The sequence below is a fragment of the Heterostelium album genome, assembly GCF_000004825.1.
Source record: "Heterostelium album PN500 unplaced genomic scaffold PPL_scaffold11, whole genome shotgun sequence".
NCBI lineage: Eukaryota > Evosea > Eumycetozoa > Acytosteliales > Acytosteliaceae > Heterostelium > Heterostelium album.
The window spans coordinates 1,444,922-1,464,261 of NW_008805073.1; the positions used below are offsets into that span (position 1 = coordinate 1,444,922).

Here is a 19,340-nt window from a genome sequence, read left to right on the forward strand (position 1 = left end):
TTGTGTGTTTTTATCACAATCAATCAAATAAGCGGTGATTGATCCATGATGATCACCACACAATCAATCAGTCCAAACCAAAAAAGTCAATAAACAACAACAAATATCAATCAATCGAATTCAGCTTCAAATTCAGTGTCAATAATGCGAACTTCAACAACGACCGCTTTGTTTTAAAATTATATTATAAAAAATACTTAGTTATTAACTTTTATCTTTATATTTTTTTTTTAGGTTTGATATTTTCACTTTTTCATATTTTTGTATAAATAATAAAAAAAAAACATCAACACACCAACCAACCAAACAACCATCACCAAAACCAATTGTATAATATAAATAGATAGAATAAAGTCATGTCTGCTTTTGAAGTCGAACATTTAGCTACATGCATTACCGCTCACGCATGGAATGCTGACAGATCAAGAGTTGCTCTCTGTCCAAACAACAACGAGATTCATATCTTTGCCAAACAAGGTACCTCATGGGTTGTCGAACATGTTTTGGTTGAGGTAAGTTCATCATCATAATCATAATCAGTCACAAAACAAAACAAAACAATCAATCAAATGAACAGCATATTCCATTTTAGTCCAACAACCATAATTACACAGTTTGACTTTGGAATAAAACAAGTTTAACTCATTGGAATGTGTCTACTAGATTATTGGAGTTGATTCAAAGATAAATAGATAGTCTAGAGCAGATGATAATATTGTTCAATAATTTCAATTGAATTTGGTTAGTTTTGTTGGTTGGATAGATTAGTTGATTCATTTGATTGATTGATTGATTGATTGATTGGTTTGTTTATTTATATATTTTAACAATATACTTATTTCTTCTTTTGTTTTATTTAGCACGACCAAGTTGTAACATCAATTGATTGGGCACCAAAGACCAACCGTATTGTATCATCATCACAAGATCGTAATGCTTACGTATGGACATTCAAAGATGGACAATGGAAGCCAGTTTTGGTATTGTTGCGTATCAACAGAGCTGCCACTCACGTCAAGTGGTCACCAAACGAAAACAAGTTTGCCGTTGCCTCTGGTGCCAAATTGGTTTGTATCTGTTTCTTTGAGGAGGAGCACGACTGGTGGGCATCACACCACATCAAGAAGCACAAATCCACTGTGCTCAAGGTCGACTGGCATCCAAACAACTTGCTTCTCGCCACATCGTCATCCGACTACAAAGTTCGTGTCTTTGACGCCTACGTCAAGGTTGCCGACGGTCGTAACGTCCAACGTCCATACGGAGAGATCCCATTCGGTCAACCAATTTTCGAGTTTGACCAATGCGCATCGTGGGTACACGCTTTGAAGTGGTCTGCCAGTGGATCGCGTCTCGGTTTCTCGTCGCACGACTCCACCTTGGCTGTCGCCGACTTCTCCGGTGGCGACCAACCACAAGTCCAAAAGTTGCGTCTTCGTAACTTGCCATTGCGTGATCTTCTCTTTGTCACTGAGAACTCTATTGTCGGTGTCGGACACGATTGCACACCAATCTTGATTACATGTGCCGGTGGACAGTGGAAGCTCGACGGTGAGCTCGACAAGGAGTCTGGACCAGCTGCCGGTGCCGGATCTACCTCTGCACGTAACGTCTTCCAAAACAAGGTCGACCTCGGTGAGTCCAAGGTTGACATCAAGTTGCCATACGTACACCAAAATTGTATCACCACCATCCTTCCATTCAAAGCCACCGGTGGAGTCGTCTCTGATTTCAGTACTTCAGGTCTAGACGGAAACATCGTCATCTGGCACGTCAAGCCACTCGAAACCAAGAGTAAATTAAAGTTTGTCTAAATCATTCTTTCATAATCAAAAAAAAAAAAAAAAAAAATCAACAATCTATAACATAACATCAAAACAATGTTAATCATTAAATATATTAAAACAACAAGAAACATAAAGCTTTAACAACTTTAAAAAAAACATTAAAAAAAAAAACATTATTTAATTAATAATTTGTGTATCTTCTTTTAAAATAATAACAACAATTTATTTGAAATCTAAAAGTAGTTTAATGGAGAACAACTAAGAATATAACAATATGTTTTCTCTTTGGTTTGTTTATGTTTGTTTATAGAGTTTTCTTTGATTGACAAATGTAACGGTTACATAATTTTTACAATTACTTAATTTTCTTTGATTGACAAATATAAACTTAGTTTAAAGTTTTGTTGATGATTACTTTAAGTCTTTATAATGATTGTTGTTTAGTTTATTTGTTAATTTCAAAATGATAATAGATAACAACAACAATCAAACAACAACAAATAAGTTGGTAGGCTTTTCACATTATTTATTAAACTATATTGTTAGAAATATAGAAGAGAACATCGATAGAATATGTTTTAGTTTGGTTTGTAAGAGATTGTATAACGAAAGAGATAAATATCTATCTTTCAATACAGATTCTATTAATATTGGAGGTTGTGATAATGTCTTTATTCAATACAACCATCCGCATTTCAAACTACCATCGTATGACTCTACCCTAAGAAGATCAATACAATCAAAGAATGATTGTAATCTCTATATATCATCGGATATCGATATATCATTGAATGATTTTTCTTTTAGATATAGTAAGTAGTTATAAATATATTCATAAAACAAATTATTATTATTATATTAATTATATCATTAACCAATCTTTTTTCTTTATCTACTACTTCTTTAGAAAATATCAAAACATTAGAAAGTATTCCAACATTTATAACAAATTTGATTATATCTGTTAAAGTACATCGTGAGGATGAATCTGAGCATATATACAAATTGCTGAGCAAGTCAGAGTCGGTAAGACAGTTGATTGGTTGTCATACGCTGAAGTATGGATTACCAAAGTCATTGGAATCTCTTGTTTTCACTCATGATTTCAATGAACCTCTTGTAAGGGGATCTCTTCCCAATGGTTTGAAATCGCTTCATTTCGGAGTGCGTTTCAACCAACCTCTACAAAAAGGTATACTACCAGAGAGTCTATCATCCTTGGCATTCTGTGGAGGAGCATTCCAACATGTTTTCGAGCCTGGTATGCTTCCCTCATCGCTAAAAACATTGTTCCTAACTGAATACACACAGACTTTCAAAATGGGTGCACTCCCTCACCACCTGGAGTTTCTCAGCTATTCTGGCGCGAGAACTGTACTTGCCAAAGGTATTTTACCTACCACTATCCACACTCTACGTATGGCGCCTGACATATGGATTCAAGGCGACTTGGACCTACCAAATCTCAAAGATCTAAGTATCTATCTTCATGAAACCAATGATATTTCGCTTCCTGTTATCAACCTTGATCTGTTGCCATCAAAGCGATTGAATACTTTCAGGGTTGACCTTCCGTGCAAACTCACTGGCAAGATGCCTACCACCATTACAGATTTGAATCTCGATAACTGTGAATTTAATATCGACTCTCTATTCCCGAAACCGTTGGAGTATCACTTGGAGAGTTTGAGAATCGATAGAAACTATTTGGCACCGATTCCATCGAACGTGAAAATCAACCGGCTATTCATTGAAGGTGAGAAATCGCCAGCCGCATCTGACCCTTTTGATTATCTTGGTGAACTTCTACCGCTGGAGATAAGTGCACCGTTCGACCTTTTATATCAAACCTCGGAGGTTCCCTTACCAAACTCTATCAAGACTATACATTTTGCCGAGAGTGGTGTAAGAGCACTGGTTAATGTTCCACCATTACTGAATACTGTAACTTTTTCAAGACAAACAACACTCCAAAAGCTACCGAATTATATTACGAAAATCACTAATATCATTTTTAGAGACGATTGGAATGATAGTAATATCATTATAAGAAAGTTGGACAATCATTGCTATTTATTGTTTGGTTATTATTGTAGTAAATTAGTTTCTAAACTATTCCACCAATCAAAATTGTTAAATTATTTAAAACCATATAGAGAGTGGGGAAAGAACAAAACTCAATTAAAATTAAATTAATAATTACAATAAACTTATAGATAATAATTATTATCAAAACAACTATCCTTTTTTTTTTTTATCTTATTTGGAATTGAATCATTAATTTGAGCTATGAATATTTTGAAGATCCAATCTATGTTACTATCTTTACAAAAACAAAAAAAGATAAATTAATAATTTCCTTTCTCTGTTTTTTTTTTTCAGATTTACACTTTTCATTATTTTATTTTTTGAACAGATAATGTGGAGTTAAAAATTAAATTTACCCCCTATAATTTATTTAAAATAAATCTACCACACCCTAATTATATTAAAATTATAAAATATATCCAACTATCTTAAAAGATGGTTTCTATTTTATTTTAATTTTGTTAATAGTATTTATTCTTAATGTGAAAACTAAAACAAGTTTAGATTGTTACAATTTTATAGATATACAAAGAAATATTTTACAATGAAATAATAGAAATAAAAGATTTTCGAAAAAAAAATAATAACAATAATAAGATAATAATTATTTCATATGACAATAATAAATGGAAGAAGACGAGGAAGCTAATGTTGGAACAGGTTTATTCCATTTTCAGAATCCATACTCGGTGGACGATGAAGATTTTACCATTTGTACATTCTACGAGGTAATGCATTATATAATTACCATGGTATTCTTTATAAGTAAGAAATTTCATTATTCCATTTCAATTACAATCTATCAAGTTAAAATAGTTTAATAATTATTTATTTATATATTTCCACTACAAAATAGTTGCTTCATTTTATTTTTTCTTTTTATCATCCTTATTAGTTCAACATATGATTAAAGATAAAATTCAAGCAGAAATACCATTTAGTACGAAATATCATCAGAGTCTATCGAATGAACAAGTTATTTCACTTTGTAATGTTCAATTTAATGATACAATTGTAAGAAAATTAATTATCCTTGTAAAGAATTTTTAAATATTAACTGATTTTAAATATTTTTAAAAGGATATAAACATTTGTAGAGAATTTAGTAGTTCAAATATTTTGGATGGTATTATAATTCCAGAAAATAATAGTGGTGGAAGTGATTCAAATTTAATGTGTAATAATATACAGTTAAGAGGTACAAATATATTAAATGTTATTCCATGTATTACTCTTAATAAAAACGAACATTCATTAAAGATTATAAAGAGTTTCGATATAGAGGTATTGTCAAAACCAATCATTAAATCAAATGTAGTTATATTAGGTGGTAAGTATTATCATTTATTTGAATCAATAAATAATATATTAGGTTCTAATTTTATTATATATATTTGCTATTTATATTTGCTATTTATATAAACAAGTAATTCCACATCGAGAAAAAGATATAGTTGATTCAAATATTTTAGTAAGAAATTTATTTGTTTTCAATATTACAAAAGATTTAGAGATCGATATGAAGGTGTCAGATAATAATTGGGATTTTTCATATTTAGGAAATCAAATTAATTACGATGGTCTAATTTCTTATTGGCAAATATTAACTTTTCCATAAGATATTGGATTATTTATTATAAATAAACTATTATAATATTTTGTATATACATATAAATATTTTCTATTATAAAATTAGTAAATTGAATCTATATTCATTCCACTATTATTAAATTTTAGGAAGTAAGTAAGTTTTTTGTTGACCAAAAGTCAATTATTAATTTAAACAAATAAGATAAAATTAGTAATCTTTATTGGGGGACGACAAACTTGTTTTGTTTTTCACTATGAATTCATTTGTGGGTTTGTTTTTTTTTAATCATATTACAAAGGTGACGAAGCTACCCTTTTTTTTTTTATTAATTTTTTTTAAAAAAAAACAATTTTAAATCTGGAAGTGGTTACTGAGTCACCTAATAATTTGTGATTTTCAATTTAAATGATTAAATTTTTCATTGTTTAATTTTGTTTTGTTTGTTCAAATATATATATCTTTTTATATATAATTATTTATTTATTATTAAATTATGAAATTCAATAAATTTGTATTATTGGCAACAATTATGTTGTTTGCCGTTGCAATCCGTGCGCATGGAGATCACGGACATCATCACGACGATGAGGAGGAAGATGGACCATCCGATGACAATGTCATCAACATGAACGAAGTAAACTTCAACGAGGTCATCACTGAACACGATCTCGCCCTTGTTATGTTCTTTGCCCCATGGTGTGGTCACTGCAAGAACTTGAAGCCACACTGGTCTGAGGCTTCCAAGTCACTTGCCACCAACAAGAAGGTTGCCCTCGGTAAAGTCGATTGTACTGTCGAAGCTACTCTCTGTCAATTGAACAAGGTTGAATACTACCCAACTTTGGTCCTTTTCAGGTAAATATATATCATATATTAAAATCAAATCGCTTTTTCAAGAGAATTTATAAATTAACATCTGCTTTCCTTTTCCTCTATATCTTTCTCTTCTTCAACTCTCTTACAATAGAAACGGTGTACCAGAGCCATTCGAATTGAATGAAAGAACTGCTTCCGGTATTGTCAACGCCCTCACATCGTATGTACAACAATATGGTGCATTTTAAACAACTGTTGAAATTGAGAATGGTTTCCAAATTTCTTTTTTCTTCTTGTTTGATATGTCCATGTTGATATCAACTTTGTTTAAAAGTTTTTAATAAACAAATATGAACAGCTCTCTAACATAATAATATAAAAAAAAAAAATACACAAATTACAGAGAGCTTTTACCACCAATCACCAGTGTTGAAACTGAGGAAGATTTGGAAAAGTTGAAGGCTGAAGGAAAGGATGTTATTGTCGGTTTCTTTGATAACGATCACGACGACCGTTACACCACCTTCAAGAAGTTGGTTACTCCAATGAAGAAGTTCATCAAGTTTGGTGCCGTCATCAACAAGGAGTTCTCTGCCAAGCACGTCAAATCTACTCCATCCGCCAACATCTACACCAAGTTTGAGGACTCTCCAGTTGTCCCATTCACCGGTAACTTTGAACCAGAGGAATTGACTCAATTCATCCGTTCCAGCATTTTGCCAACTTTGGGTGAGATCAACGAACACACCTACAAGAAGTACGACGGTTGCGGTCTCCCAATTGCCTACCTCTTCATCAATCCAAAGGAGAAGGAAGCCACTGAAACCACAGTTGCCGAAGTCACCAAGATTGCCGCTGCCCACAAGGGTAAGATCGTCTTCTGTTCGGTCAACAACGTCAAGTACCCACAACAAGCCAAATACCTCGGATTGTCTGGTTCCAAGGTTCCAGCTCTCGCCATCGAGATCTCTGCCAAGGGACAAAAGTTCTTGTTCCCAGAGGACAGCGAGTGGAGTCAAACCGCCGTTTCCGAATTCGTTCAACAATATTTGGACAACAAGTTGGTCCCATTCATGAAATCCGAGCCAATTCCAGCCGACAACAGCCAATCTGTCAAGGTCATCGTTGGTAAGACCTACGAACAAATCGTCCTCGACGAGACCAAGGATGTCTTGGTTGAATTCTACGCTCCATGGTGCGGTCACTGCAAGAGTTTGGAACCAATCTACAAGCAACTCGGAGACTACATGGCCGAAAACCCACATGTCGTTATTGCCAAGGTCGATGCTACCGCCAACGACGTTCCACCAGAACTCGCCATCCGTGGTTTCCCAACCATCAAGTACTTCAAGGCCACCGACAAGAAGAACCCAGTAGAGTACAACGGTCAACGTGATCTCGCATCATTGGTCGAATTCATCCAAGAGCACTCCACCCAAACTTTGAAGTTCTCAAAGACCGTCGAGGAATTCTCCGGAGTTGAAGCCGAAAGCGATATTGATGAGGAACCAGAAGTTGCCGTCAAGAAGAACAAGCTCCCACATGACGAACTCTAAATTAAATAATAAATAATAGTTATAATAATAAAAATAATACTCGTAAAAAAAAAAGATTTAATTTATAGGAAAAAAACTAAATAAATTATTTTCTTTTATTTTTGTATAAATAAATTTCTATAAACTTAAGAGTCACTAAATATTACTACTATTTATTTGTTTGGTATACAACATACTATAATATACATATTTATTATTTTTTATAAAGAATAACTTAGTTAATTAACTGCCTATTCTTGATAGTTTGGATTTCAATTTTTGAGATTCATAATTGATAATTCTTCTCTTTTTGATGTAAATGATTGCACCAACAGCAGCAGCAATAGTAAATATGCCGACAACAGTGACAATGGTAGCGATTTCCCATGCTTTCAAACCTTTGGTCTTACATCCTCCATCAACGTTGATTAGTACGTTGAAACTTGGATCGATCAAACAGTATGCACATTGCGGTAAAGAAACACCAATCCACATTTGGTCATCAGTTTGATTGACAATTTCATTCTTTGAATAGGCAGGTCTACCGTTTGAAAGAACAACAGGTAAGAAGTTTCCATAGAAAGCAACACCATTCTTAATAATCTTTAGGTACTGTACAGAGTTATCAAGTTGATTTACACCAATGGTTTCTTTTGACTCAGCACAATCCGATGGTACATTACTTTGTTCAGTGGAGAATACAACTCTTAGAGTATTTAAGGTTGATAGATACTCCCATCCATCTATTTGAACGGTTACTTTAAGTGAATTGGGTGGTAAGTTTGATGTTACACCTGCAAACTCAACGGTTCTTGGATCTGGCGAGTATTGAATGGTTACAATTACAAAAAGATCTGGTCTTGTATTGTTTAGATAATAGTAGAGGCTTGTTAATGTTTGGTTTTCTTCTTTTCTATAGTTCCAACTATTAGTTAGCAATTCAAAGGCAACAGACGCGTCTGGACCTAGCTCTTGAATCGATACCATATTGAAATCGAATTGATGGTCATCAGCAATAAAAGAAGCGGATGGAGTAGTTGAGTTTGGATTAATAGTTCCACCAGATGTCTTTGAGTCGCAATAGAATCCACTGAATCCACCAGCACAACTGCAATATCCATTTACACAACTACCATGATTATTGCATATCACAGGATTGGAATCAGTTGGATCGATACAATATGTTAAGTTTAATGGAACTATTTAGTTTGATAACAAATAATTAGTAAAAATATAAACAGTTATTCTAACAATTTACTTACCAATTACCATATTTGAATAATGTACAAAATTGTCGATGGTTACTGTTAAATTGGTTTGTCCCTTTGGTAAGGATGAAACACCACAGGTTATATTGTAGATACCCCAGAATGAGACTTTACAGCTTTGTTGACCGATTGTAACTACTGGTTTACTATTCTTTCTACCAAAGAAACCATAGATTTGTACATCACCACCCTGAGTAGTTACTGTGGAGGTTGAGGTAACTACAGGATACATCATCACAAAAGTTCCATTCCCATTGAATGAGAGATATGGACTTGACATGTTAACACTTAGAAGCTCTGACGTAAAGTCAATGATTGGTTTGGTTATAGTACAATTCAAAGTATCGGCAACCAACGATGTAACAACACAAAGTTGATTATTTACATTTGTACTGTAAATCCAAGTACTATTGAAAGTACCTTTAATAGAAACATATAACGCAAACTCTGTTTGTTGTCCAGAGATAGATTGAATATTTGTAACTTTTAAAAAAATAAAAAAAAAAGTTAGAAAATAAATATAAAAAAAAGAAATAAAATAAAATACATACCATCAGTGACCCAATCTAATTGATAATAAAGTTGGAATATTGATGAAAACATAACATTTTGACTACCAAAAGATGGAAGATTTGAAAGTTCAAAGAGTGAATTTGGTACAATTACTTTCAAGTTTGGTGAGGTATCTTCATTGAAACCATATCCAAGATTTTTACCACTAATAGTGATTTTACCTTGTGATGAAGGTGTCATTACATATGTTATTGAATTAATTTGATAGGCTTTTGAAATTTTAGTAAATGGTTGAGATGGTTTTAATATTTGAAAACTTACGACAAGTAAAATTTGGGTCGATTTGAATAGTTGATGGCATTCCATTCGAAAGTAAATCCCAGCAACAATAAATGCAATCTGGAACTGAGGTAATATTAGTTCCTGTCAGTGAGAGTTTACTGGTGGCACAGAATTTTTCTGAAACACTTCCATTAACCAGCTCCATATTGTTGATACTCAAACTAAAGAACTTAATAGCTGAATATTCATCTGGAATTGTACCGGTCATGCTATTATTGTATAAATATCTATATTATTCTTTTAATTAATATTAAATTTAAGTTTTTAAATTTTTAATTTTTACTTACAGAGTAATATTCTTATCTGCAAACCATTTAGCCTGGGGCCAAGAATTATAAGTTGGACTTTCAATGATATAACTAGTTATAAATTTTTAATAAATATTAAAGCTAAATATAATTTAATAAAATTGTTATTTTCTTACAGTTCTGATAAATTCTTTGCATCTATAATTGGAGAGCTTATACCGGAGAATTGACTTTAATTGGGGTTTGTTAGTATTACAGAATTTTTTATTTTAAAAGTCTAATACTTACACTCTTTTTAATGAAGGTAGCATTGTCAAGTTCATTGGTGAAAAAGATCCATCAAAAAAGAAAAGAGATTTAATGTTTGGTGCATCCGTTACAGTACAATCTACATTTTGCAATACCCTAATAAAGTAGAAATTAATAAATAATTATTTTAATATTTTTATATATTGTAATATCTTACAACAAATTTAGTGTTTTAGAACTAAGAATAAGAGAAGCTGACGAAGCTGCATTTAAATTCCTATATTATATGAATATCAAAAAAAGTCAAAATTAAATATAGGTTTTTTTAATTTCAATTTTGCTATAACTTACAATCCTTCTAATATTGGAAAATTATCACCAATGATGAGATTAAGATTAGGAATATAAAAGACTGTTAAAAATCTAATTTTGTATTGCTCGTTGGGATTAATTATGATCTTCATAGAAGGATCGATTTGACCATATAAAGATACTTTATAAATATTTAATAAACTACTTGGGATATCTGAGGAAAGCGTAGAGAGGGGTCCATTTTCACTAATAAAAATGGTGTTAGAAATATTAACTTTTAAAGGTATTTAATACTATTTAAGACTTACAATAATACTAATTTTGGTAAATTCTGAGGGAAATTTGAAGGAATAGTAAAGTTTTCTGAATTTAAACTTTATAAAGAAAGAATAAATATTAAATCTTAAAAAAAATTAAAAAATTTAATATTCAAGACTTACCAAATAGAATTTAAAGCAATTTGATTTGGATTGTCTAATTTATCCAAAATACTAATACTTAAATTTTTAACTGGATACCTTGGCGAAGAGGAAAATTCTACTAGGTAAGGTAGATTTATCTCTAATAGTGGATCTGGAAAACCATTATCGTATGGAATCTCATTAGCAATTACTCTAAAAATTTAAAGTTAAAATTAGATTTAAATAACGTTAATATTTATCGAAATATACTTACACTATTGTGACATGTTCTATATCATCCAGATCTGTAATACATGTGATTGACTCGAATACAATATTGTTATTAATAGATTTACAATCAGTTTTAGTAATATTCCACGGTAAAGAATATTGTTGAGCTATCCATATTAAAGATTGAACTATTTATTAATAAATAAAAAAACAAAAATAAATGTTGTTAATATTTGTTAATTTTAATTAATAAAATTTAAAAATTACCTTCTGTTTCAGGTAATTTTTGACTATTAGTTAAAATAGTTGAAAGAACTAATATTATAAAAATATATAATATTTTGACCATATTTATTTATTATTTACAAATAATATTAAACTTTAAAAAAGTTTGATAAGATTAAACTTGTTAATAATAAATAATAGTTAGTCACTCTTCCCTCAATCAGATCCTGTTAAGAAAGGTTTGCTTTCCAAAATTAATACCAAAAATAAAATATTATAGTATCGTTCTGGTGTATACCAAATTGTGTCAACAATAACAACTTCACTGGTTTATTCGCAACACCAGCAAAAGCATCATTTAATCCATTTTTAATAGATCCCAAAACTGATTAAATATCGGTGTTTGTTTGAAAATAGCAAGTTCTCATTAGGTGGAGGGGTAGAGTGCTATTTTTCTTTTCCCAAATCTTATAAAAAAGTGTGTTTATTATTTTTTAAAACAAGTGATGACGAGATGTTTTTGCTGGAGGCAGGTCTAAAAAGAATATAAAGATGTGTTTTTTCAAAAATAAAAAAATTGATGATGTTGTGTTAGCAACTAACAAAAACCGTGATCACCACAGATCTCACACAAAATATCTATCAAAAAAAAATAGAGAAGTTTTTAGGGATTAAAAAATCTATACTAAAATCTAGATTTCTAAATCTTTAAGAAAAAACAATATTAATAATAGCTGTTTAACATTTTTTTTTTTTAATGCAGATTTTTTAATCCCTAAAATCTTCTTCTTTTAATGATATTCAAAGTATTCTTATTCTTTTTGTGCTTAGTGATTGAAATTAGAATAGATTTTTGTAACTATTGGAGAACAAACATAAATAAATCATAATTTTTTGTTCGTGTATTCAATAGATTTTTATTATTATCAGCTTGTTCTTAATACTTTAATAAATCATGATACCTTTATAATCAATAAGGTTTACAACAGGCTAAACACTAGCTAATATTGTAATGTCACATGAGAGAATATCTTAATTTAATTTCAAATAAGATAAAAGATCCCCGAATGAATACTTCACAGTCACTGATTCATTTGATTAGTTTCATTCCACATTCTCATTTATAAAAAATAGTAACAAACAAGAGAAATATAATAATAAAAAAAGGATTGTATTTTCAAATGAGTGATTGTGTATGATTTGAAATCATGTCAATTTCTCATCAAAAGTCAACCAATATTTTAATCATGTTTTTTTGTTTTTTTTTTCTTTAATTATATTTATGAAGTGTTAACAATACTAATAGTCCGAAGTCAATATAGACGATTGTATTCGGGTGGAGAGTGTTCATTTTATCTGTCATTACGATCGATATGTTCATACCAAAGTCCTTGGCATAACATTAAGGATTGTATTATCGAATGAGTGATTGTATGATTTGTTAGAAATCATGCCAATTTTATATCAAAAGTCGAATCGTCAACTGAAATTATGGTTGCTTAATCAAAAAAAAAAGCTAAAACCAACAATATTTTTTATCCGTAAAAAAAAAACGAAACATCTGAAGACACCTGAACTACCAAGACAAAATAAAAATAAAATAATAATAAAAAAAAATAATCAATATCTGGTGATATGTGGGCAAATAGATAAAATTAGCTAAATTGAGTGATTAAATCAATATTAAATTTCTTAGTATGAATTGATTACCAAAAGTACTAGTTAGAAAAAAAAAAAACAAAAACAAATAGCAGTATCTTGGTTATCTTGATCTTTAATATCCATATATTAAATAAAGATAATAAAAACATTTTTATTTTAATATTATTATTATTATTATTATTATATTGTCTTTGGCATATATCTTGCAAAAGTGAGATATCCTGTGTGTCCTCTCTCGATGGTCACAGGTTTCGCTTGTAATTTATGATAGTTTTCACCGCTGATACCACCAATGCTAAACGGTTCAATCTTTCCATTCTCCCACTTCTTTCTTTTGTATGTTTTCTTTTCGTTACTGCTTGTTTCACCATCTTTATCTTTCAATTTACTTTCAATCTTTTGGAATGGATTATTTAAGAATAATTCTTGATCTTCTTGAATTCTAATATCTATATTTCTAAGTAATACTTCAATTGTTTTAATCTCTATAATATTATATTGATCAAACATAAGTTAATAAGTAATTATTTTATCTTTTTTTTTTTCTATTCTTTATAATTGTTGAATGCGATGTAACATACCTTCGAAATCTGATTCATCTAACTTTAAACAAACAGTCTGTACTTGTTCTATACATGGTGAGAATGAGCAGAGCATTCCACCTTCACGCATCACTGCAACGGCGTGGTCAATTGCTTCCCATGGCGATGGCAAGTCGAGGAAGACGGCATCGATGTTTCCGATCATTCCTTCGATCTCTGGCAGTTTGAATCCGTCCTTACAGACGTTACGATGTGTCACTGTGATGTACTGGTCGATTCCATTGTCGGTAAAGTCACGAACAGCATGCTTAGCACGCTCCTCGTGGAATTCAAATGTATATAAATGACCCTCTGGTGCAATGGTACGTGCGAACGAGGTGGACAACGATCCACTGCCAGTTCCCGACTCCACCACTTTCGATCCGTTCTTCACCTCAAGATTAAACAAAACCGTACTGATATCCAAATTAAAGAGAATCTGAGTACGATGATCCAGTGTAATACTCCACAACTCTGGTGTCATATGTAAGATATGCATGAAACCACTACCATCTTCTGAAGCAACCTGTTTGTTTTTGTTTTAACAACAATGTTTTATAAGTTATTAACTAATTATTTATCTATCTATACCATTTAAGCTCTTAATGATAAGCATACCTTTGCACCATATTCACAACCAATTAAACGTTTATGTAAGAATGATCCAAATTTACTGTTATATGTACTACCTGTTTTGATGGTGACGAGTGCCATCTTCTCACGGTTGAAGTAGACAACCACTCTATCACCTTCTTCAATCAATTTTTTTGCTTTAAACATCTTTTTTTCTTATTTAATCTATTCAATCTATAAACAAACAAACAAATTCATAGATCTATAAATCACTCTTTATTTATTTTTAAAATCGATAAAATTTAACGAATAATTTTTTTGAAAAATACAAGATTTTTTTTTTACATCCATCAGTCATTAAAGTTATTCTGGACTTTATCTTTAATGATTCAAAAAAAAGGTTACAATTTCAATATAACAATAAATCAAAACATATAACTTTGTTTGAAGTATTATAATCAAACTATCATTTATTGGTGGAAAAAAAAAAAATAATAATATGATAAAATATAAAACAAATATTATCTTTTATAAACATTATTGTACCTGATGTGTCTATATACATATAAACATATCAATATATCTATGTTGTATTAACGATGAAATATCTTTTTTTGTTTTTAAAAATTTAGAGTGTGGTGGGTTGGTGGTTTGTAAAGATTAAGATTGGGTTATTTGTTTTTTCCTTTATCATTTAAATGTTATTTTAACAATGAAAACAATGTTATTTTTATTTTTAAATGTTGGTTAGTTAATATATCATACAACATTGTTACATTATTGTTATTTATTTATTTTATAAAAAAAAAATAATATCTTTTCAGATTCGAAATTCATAGCAAACTTTGCAATTTTTTTCAATTGATGATGTATGATTGGGTTTTGTTGAAAAAAAAATTCAAATAATATCAAAAAAAAAAAAAAAAAATCTATTATGTAAATTTTATTTTTCATCACTCAAGATCAAAGTAGTTTATCACATTCCAATAGTCATATTCATAGTTAATAGTCACATTATAAATTAATTATCAACATTCTTTAAAAAAAAAAAATAATCATTTTTATTTTCATTGGAGTATAAATAGTTAGTTCATTAGTTCATTTATTTATATATAAAGTTTGTTTTTTTTTTTATGATCGAGAATAGATAGAATAACAGCAACACATCAAGTTATTAGTATTCTAATATTCGAATAGTAAGATGATAAACAGTAGTAGTCATCATATTCATAGTCAAAATCTTGAATCATCGGTCAGAGACATCCTCGATAGGAATTCAAATCCTGATTTGTCTTATGAGGAGTGGAGCCACTCGAAACAACAGATAAAGAATCTATGTGGTAACTTTGAATCTATTCCAACTAATTTGCGATTTCTTATTTGGAAAGTAATGTATCAATTAAAAACAAACAACCATAAAACAAACAACCACAAAAACAAAACAAAACTAACACTTTATCAAATGAATGAATACTACTGCAGCATATAGTATGTCATAATAATTTGAATAGCAATGAATTGGTTATACCATCACTCAATGGAAGTAATGGACAGATTCAAACATCGATTCAATTGAATCAGTCGGTCGATGTCAAGCTGAATCTGTCAATGTCCAACAACAGCTATCATCCTACACCGATATTCCACAATGAAATGCTCAACAGAGACTGCACACATCTAGCAACCGAATACAAACTATTCGATCAAATCAGAATGTTTGTACGTCAAGATATACAAGGAAGTCAAAAGTTAAATGAACAACATAACAATAATAGCAGCAGTAACAATGGTAATGGTAATGGTAATGGTAATGGTGATAGTGATTTCGTACCATCTTCAGAATTACTAGATTCATTGGATATCGATATGATATCGGAGCGGCTACAGCGATTCGTTAGAAACTTTTGTTTGACAACCTCCAGAGAGTATAGCATCAATGTGGCACAGCTGATATCACCATTCGTTGTATTATCGTTTGCCGATGAGATCGTATCGAATCTCCGTGATCCCAATTTACCACAAAACTCTGAAGAAGACTGGATGAATCTAAGTATTAAAATAGTTGAGAATCTATCATTAAGTGGATTGTTACCTTATCCTTCTGCACATCCAATTCTATTGTAAGTTTTTTACAGAATATCTATATTATTATTTTTGACAAAGCAGACAGACAGACAGACAGACAGACATTTTACTAACACAACTCAATCAATAACACAGATGTGATAGTGAAATGTTTAGAATATTATTATTATATCACGATCCAATCTTATCATACTTTTTTGAACAAAGAAGTGTATTTACACAACTTTATTTCTATGAATGGGTAGGTTATCTTTTGATTCTATTCATTCATTCTCATAAATATTAACCTCTAGTCAATCAATATATTATTAGATTAATCATATGTTTTGTGGATGTACTGATTTAATGTTTTTAGTACAGTTGTGGGATATTCTGCTATTCCATGAGAATCAAGACTTCTATTTATATTTCTCAATGGCATTATTGAAATCAAAACGGTAATATCGTGCTATGATATATGTAAAGATGATTTTCTATTGATTATTAATATTAATTACTATTGAATAGTGAACAAATTCTAGCGATAAAAGGTACAGCAAAAGATATTCTAGCGGTATTGGATGAGAAGTCCATTGCAACGAGTGTATCGAATCAGTCTAGACTACCAGGATTAATTAAACATGCAGAGATATTCAGAAAGTCAACACCGATTTCATTCTTGAGAAATTGGAATAGATTCTATACCAGTTGCAAGCATCCAAGCGGACCAAGACTTGACACTATCAATCAGATCTACAATGAATATAAATATTCAATATGCATGGGTATCGATGTTGAAGAAATGATTTTAAAGTCACCACTTGGAAAAGATCCTGTAAGTAAATAGAATACATAATAATACTATACAAAACAAATACTAACTCATTTAATTTCATTAATTTAGAAAATAAGAGAGAAATTACAATATTATATACAAGATGATGAACCTATTGAATGTAATTTGGTTGTATTTGATTGTAGACCATACAAGTATTTCAAGAGTGGAAGATTCCCAAATGCAAATCATCTACCACCTGGCTTGCTAATTAGCCAGCCCGAAGAGTTTGACGGTGTCAAAAAGTCATTCCAAGATATCAAAGGTATTTCACATCTGGCATTCTATGATAATTGGTTCCAATTTAATACTCTACTTGAAAAGAATGATGCTGATACCAATGACAATGGTGACATGAACATGAACATATTAAGATTCTTAAAAGAAGGTTTTCCATACATAAGTAAAGTTCCATCTGGTTTTAAAAGTATGTAAATTAATTCGTCAAATGATAATAATGTTTAAAAAGGATATTGAATAATAATAATAACATCTTATTTATTTTTTAGAAATACATGATATTTTCTTGGCAAAAGGATTGGAATTAAATGTACATGAATTCAATAGATGTCCAGTTTGTAATCCCGATGCTTTAAATAACCCATTGCCACCAAAATCTCAACCTAATTCACCTGTTGTTGTACAGCCAAAGAAGGAGAATTGGTTGATGAATAAATTCAAGATTGGACAAAGCAGAGATAAACAACCATCGACTCCAAACAAGTCTTCGCCCATCAATGTAACTCCACAGTCTTCACCACAGCAATTTATTCACACATCGGCCAACAGCAACAACAATTCACCAGATACCAAAGATAGAAGTTTTACAATGGGAAGTTCACCACTAAATAAAAGTGGTGTTCGATCTATTATGTTGTCACCGACCAGACTGCTGGCTAGCAGTGGAGACAATCATCACAACGGAATGCCACACATCGGTGGCACCAACACCGTTCACGACGAACGTTTCCATGCAGAGTACCAGCAGTTTGATAAAGAATTCCAAAAGACTGGAATGCAATTCCAAGTTGATTCCGACGACGATCAAGAACCCGATGATTTCAAGAACAACCCGAGATTCTATTACTTTGGATCGTTGGCGGATATCGATGATGAAGGTGGTCACTATTATCGCGATTACAATACACTGTTGATTCCCAACCCAGTGTTTGACGCCGACCGCGAAGTCAAGGTGCGCAAGCAGATCGAGGAGAGTCTCAAGGAGTATCGTGGAATCGATGAATGGCTGGAAGGCGATCACTTTATTTACGAGTGTGCCGAGTACACCACTGAGTCGATCAACACCAAGTGCTATGCCATCGTGACAGAGGATACATTTATGGTGCTAAAGGAGCATCCGTCGTGTGGTGGCTACGTAAAAGAAGATTGTAAATATAGTTTAGCACAAATCCAATTCAATCCAAGCAACCCAGCAATATTAGAATTCGATTTACATTTTGACAACAACAGCAACAACAAAATCAATGAGAGCCAACCAACAGAGCAAAGAAAACAATTTTTATTCGGGGATGTAGAAACTATAAATTCAATTCAAAAACGATCAACTAAATTAAAACTGAAATCACCACCTACAATAACTCAACATTAAATCAAATAAATTATGTATAAAAATTTTTAATAACCAAAGTAATTTTTGATTATTGAAATACATTCATTGGTGATTCAATTTAAGTGAACTTCGTATTATTGTTAAAATTGTGATCTAATTTTTCTGTATATTTTAATCTTTGATTTATTTGATGTTTTACTAATTTCTTTACTCAAAGCTGTTAAAATTGAAATTTCTATAATTGGATTTTAAGATTTAATAATAAATTTATTTATTTATAAAAGAAATATAAGTTGTCTCATGACTGTTTACAGATTTTTTTTTTTGTTTTATATTTTAAAATACATCTTTCGATATCATTTAAAATATTCATATTAATTTAGAATTGTAACGTTACAAATTAATTAATTGGTCATCTTTATTGTTAAATAGAGGATTATAAACTTTTT

The 19,340-nt window shown here is 30.8% G+C and overlaps 8 protein-coding genes across 8 annotated transcripts; 5 read left to right on the forward strand and 3 right to left on the reverse strand.

Annotated features, from left to right (window-relative positions):
* Positions 1–356: 356 nt before the first annotated feature.
* Positions 357–3,405, forward strand: arcA (actin related protein 2/3 complex; the record flags this gene model as incomplete). The annotated part of the gene is made up of 5 exons (XM_020580723.1): positions 357–512; positions 861–1,794; positions 2,342–2,599; positions 2,695–3,264; positions 3,350–3,405. 5 exons carry the CDS (start codon positions 357–359, stop codon positions 3,403–3,405), a joined length of 1,974 nt encoding a protein of 657 aa, XP_020428763.1.
* Positions 3,406–4,501: 1,096 nt separating this feature from the next.
* PPL_09937 (uncharacterized protein) lies at positions 4,502–5,493 on the forward strand (the record flags this gene model as incomplete). The annotated part of the gene is made up of 4 exons (XM_020580724.1): positions 4,502–4,640; positions 4,771–4,889; positions 4,956–5,205; positions 5,303–5,493. The coding sequence occupies 4 exons, from the start codon at positions 4,502–4,504 to the stop codon at positions 5,491–5,493; spliced, it is 699 nt and encodes a 232-aa protein (XP_020428764.1).
* A 466-nt stretch (positions 5,494–5,959) lies between these two features.
* On the forward strand, positions 5,960–7,838 carry pdi2 (protein disulfide isomerase; the record flags this gene model as incomplete). The annotated part of the gene is made up of 3 exons (XM_020580725.1): positions 5,960–6,321; positions 6,434–6,502; positions 6,686–7,838. The coding sequence occupies 3 exons, from the start codon at positions 5,960–5,962 to the stop codon at positions 7,836–7,838; spliced, it is 1,584 nt and encodes a 527-aa protein (XP_020428765.1).
* Positions 7,839–8,060: 222 nt separating this feature from the next.
* Positions 8,061–13,391, reverse strand: PPL_09939 (calcium-binding EGF-like domain-containing protein; the record flags this gene model as incomplete). The annotated part of the gene is made up of 13 exons (XM_020580726.1): positions 8,061–9,016; positions 9,080–9,568; positions 9,637–9,867; positions 9,920–10,149; positions 10,228–10,299; positions 10,477–10,593; positions 10,655–10,714; positions 10,789–10,995; positions 11,058–11,123; positions 11,190–11,363; positions 11,425–11,569; positions 11,649–11,696; positions 13,352–13,391. The coding sequence occupies 13 exons, from the start codon at positions 13,389–13,391 to the stop codon at positions 8,061–8,063; spliced, it is 2,835 nt and encodes a 944-aa protein (XP_020428766.1).
* Positions 13,392–13,448: 57 nt separating this feature from the next.
* Positions 13,449–14,333, reverse strand: trmt61 (tRNA-methyltransferase subunit; the record flags this gene model as incomplete). Its single annotated transcript, XM_020580727.1, has 2 exons — positions 13,449–13,753; positions 13,850–14,333. The coding sequence occupies 2 exons, from the start codon at positions 14,331–14,333 to the stop codon at positions 13,449–13,451; spliced, it is 789 nt and encodes a 262-aa protein (XP_020428767.1).
* Positions 14,334–14,443: 110 nt separating this feature from the next.
* On the reverse strand, positions 14,444–14,629 carry PPL_09941 (uncharacterized protein; the record flags this gene model as incomplete). Its single annotated transcript, XM_020580728.1, has 1 exon — positions 14,444–14,629. One exon carries the CDS (start codon positions 14,627–14,629, stop codon positions 14,444–14,446), a length of 186 nt encoding a protein of 61 aa, XP_020428768.1.
* A 994-nt stretch (positions 14,630–15,623) lies between these two features.
* On the forward strand, positions 15,624–16,074 carry PPL_09942 (uncharacterized protein; the record flags this gene model as incomplete). Its single annotated transcript, XM_020580729.1, has 2 exons — positions 15,624–15,762; positions 16,004–16,074. 2 exons carry the CDS (start codon positions 15,624–15,626, stop codon positions 16,072–16,074), a joined length of 210 nt encoding a protein of 69 aa, XP_020428769.1.
* Positions 16,075–16,135: 61 nt separating this feature from the next.
* On the forward strand, positions 16,136–18,930 carry PPL_09943 (RabGAP/TBC domain-containing protein; the record flags this gene model as incomplete). The annotated part of the gene is made up of 6 exons (XM_020580730.1): positions 16,136–16,542; positions 16,715–16,748; positions 16,820–16,944; positions 17,015–17,321; positions 17,391–17,748; positions 17,831–18,930. 6 exons carry the CDS (start codon positions 16,136–16,138, stop codon positions 18,928–18,930), a joined length of 2,331 nt encoding a protein of 776 aa, XP_020428770.1.
* Positions 18,931–19,340: the final 410 nt, after the last annotated feature.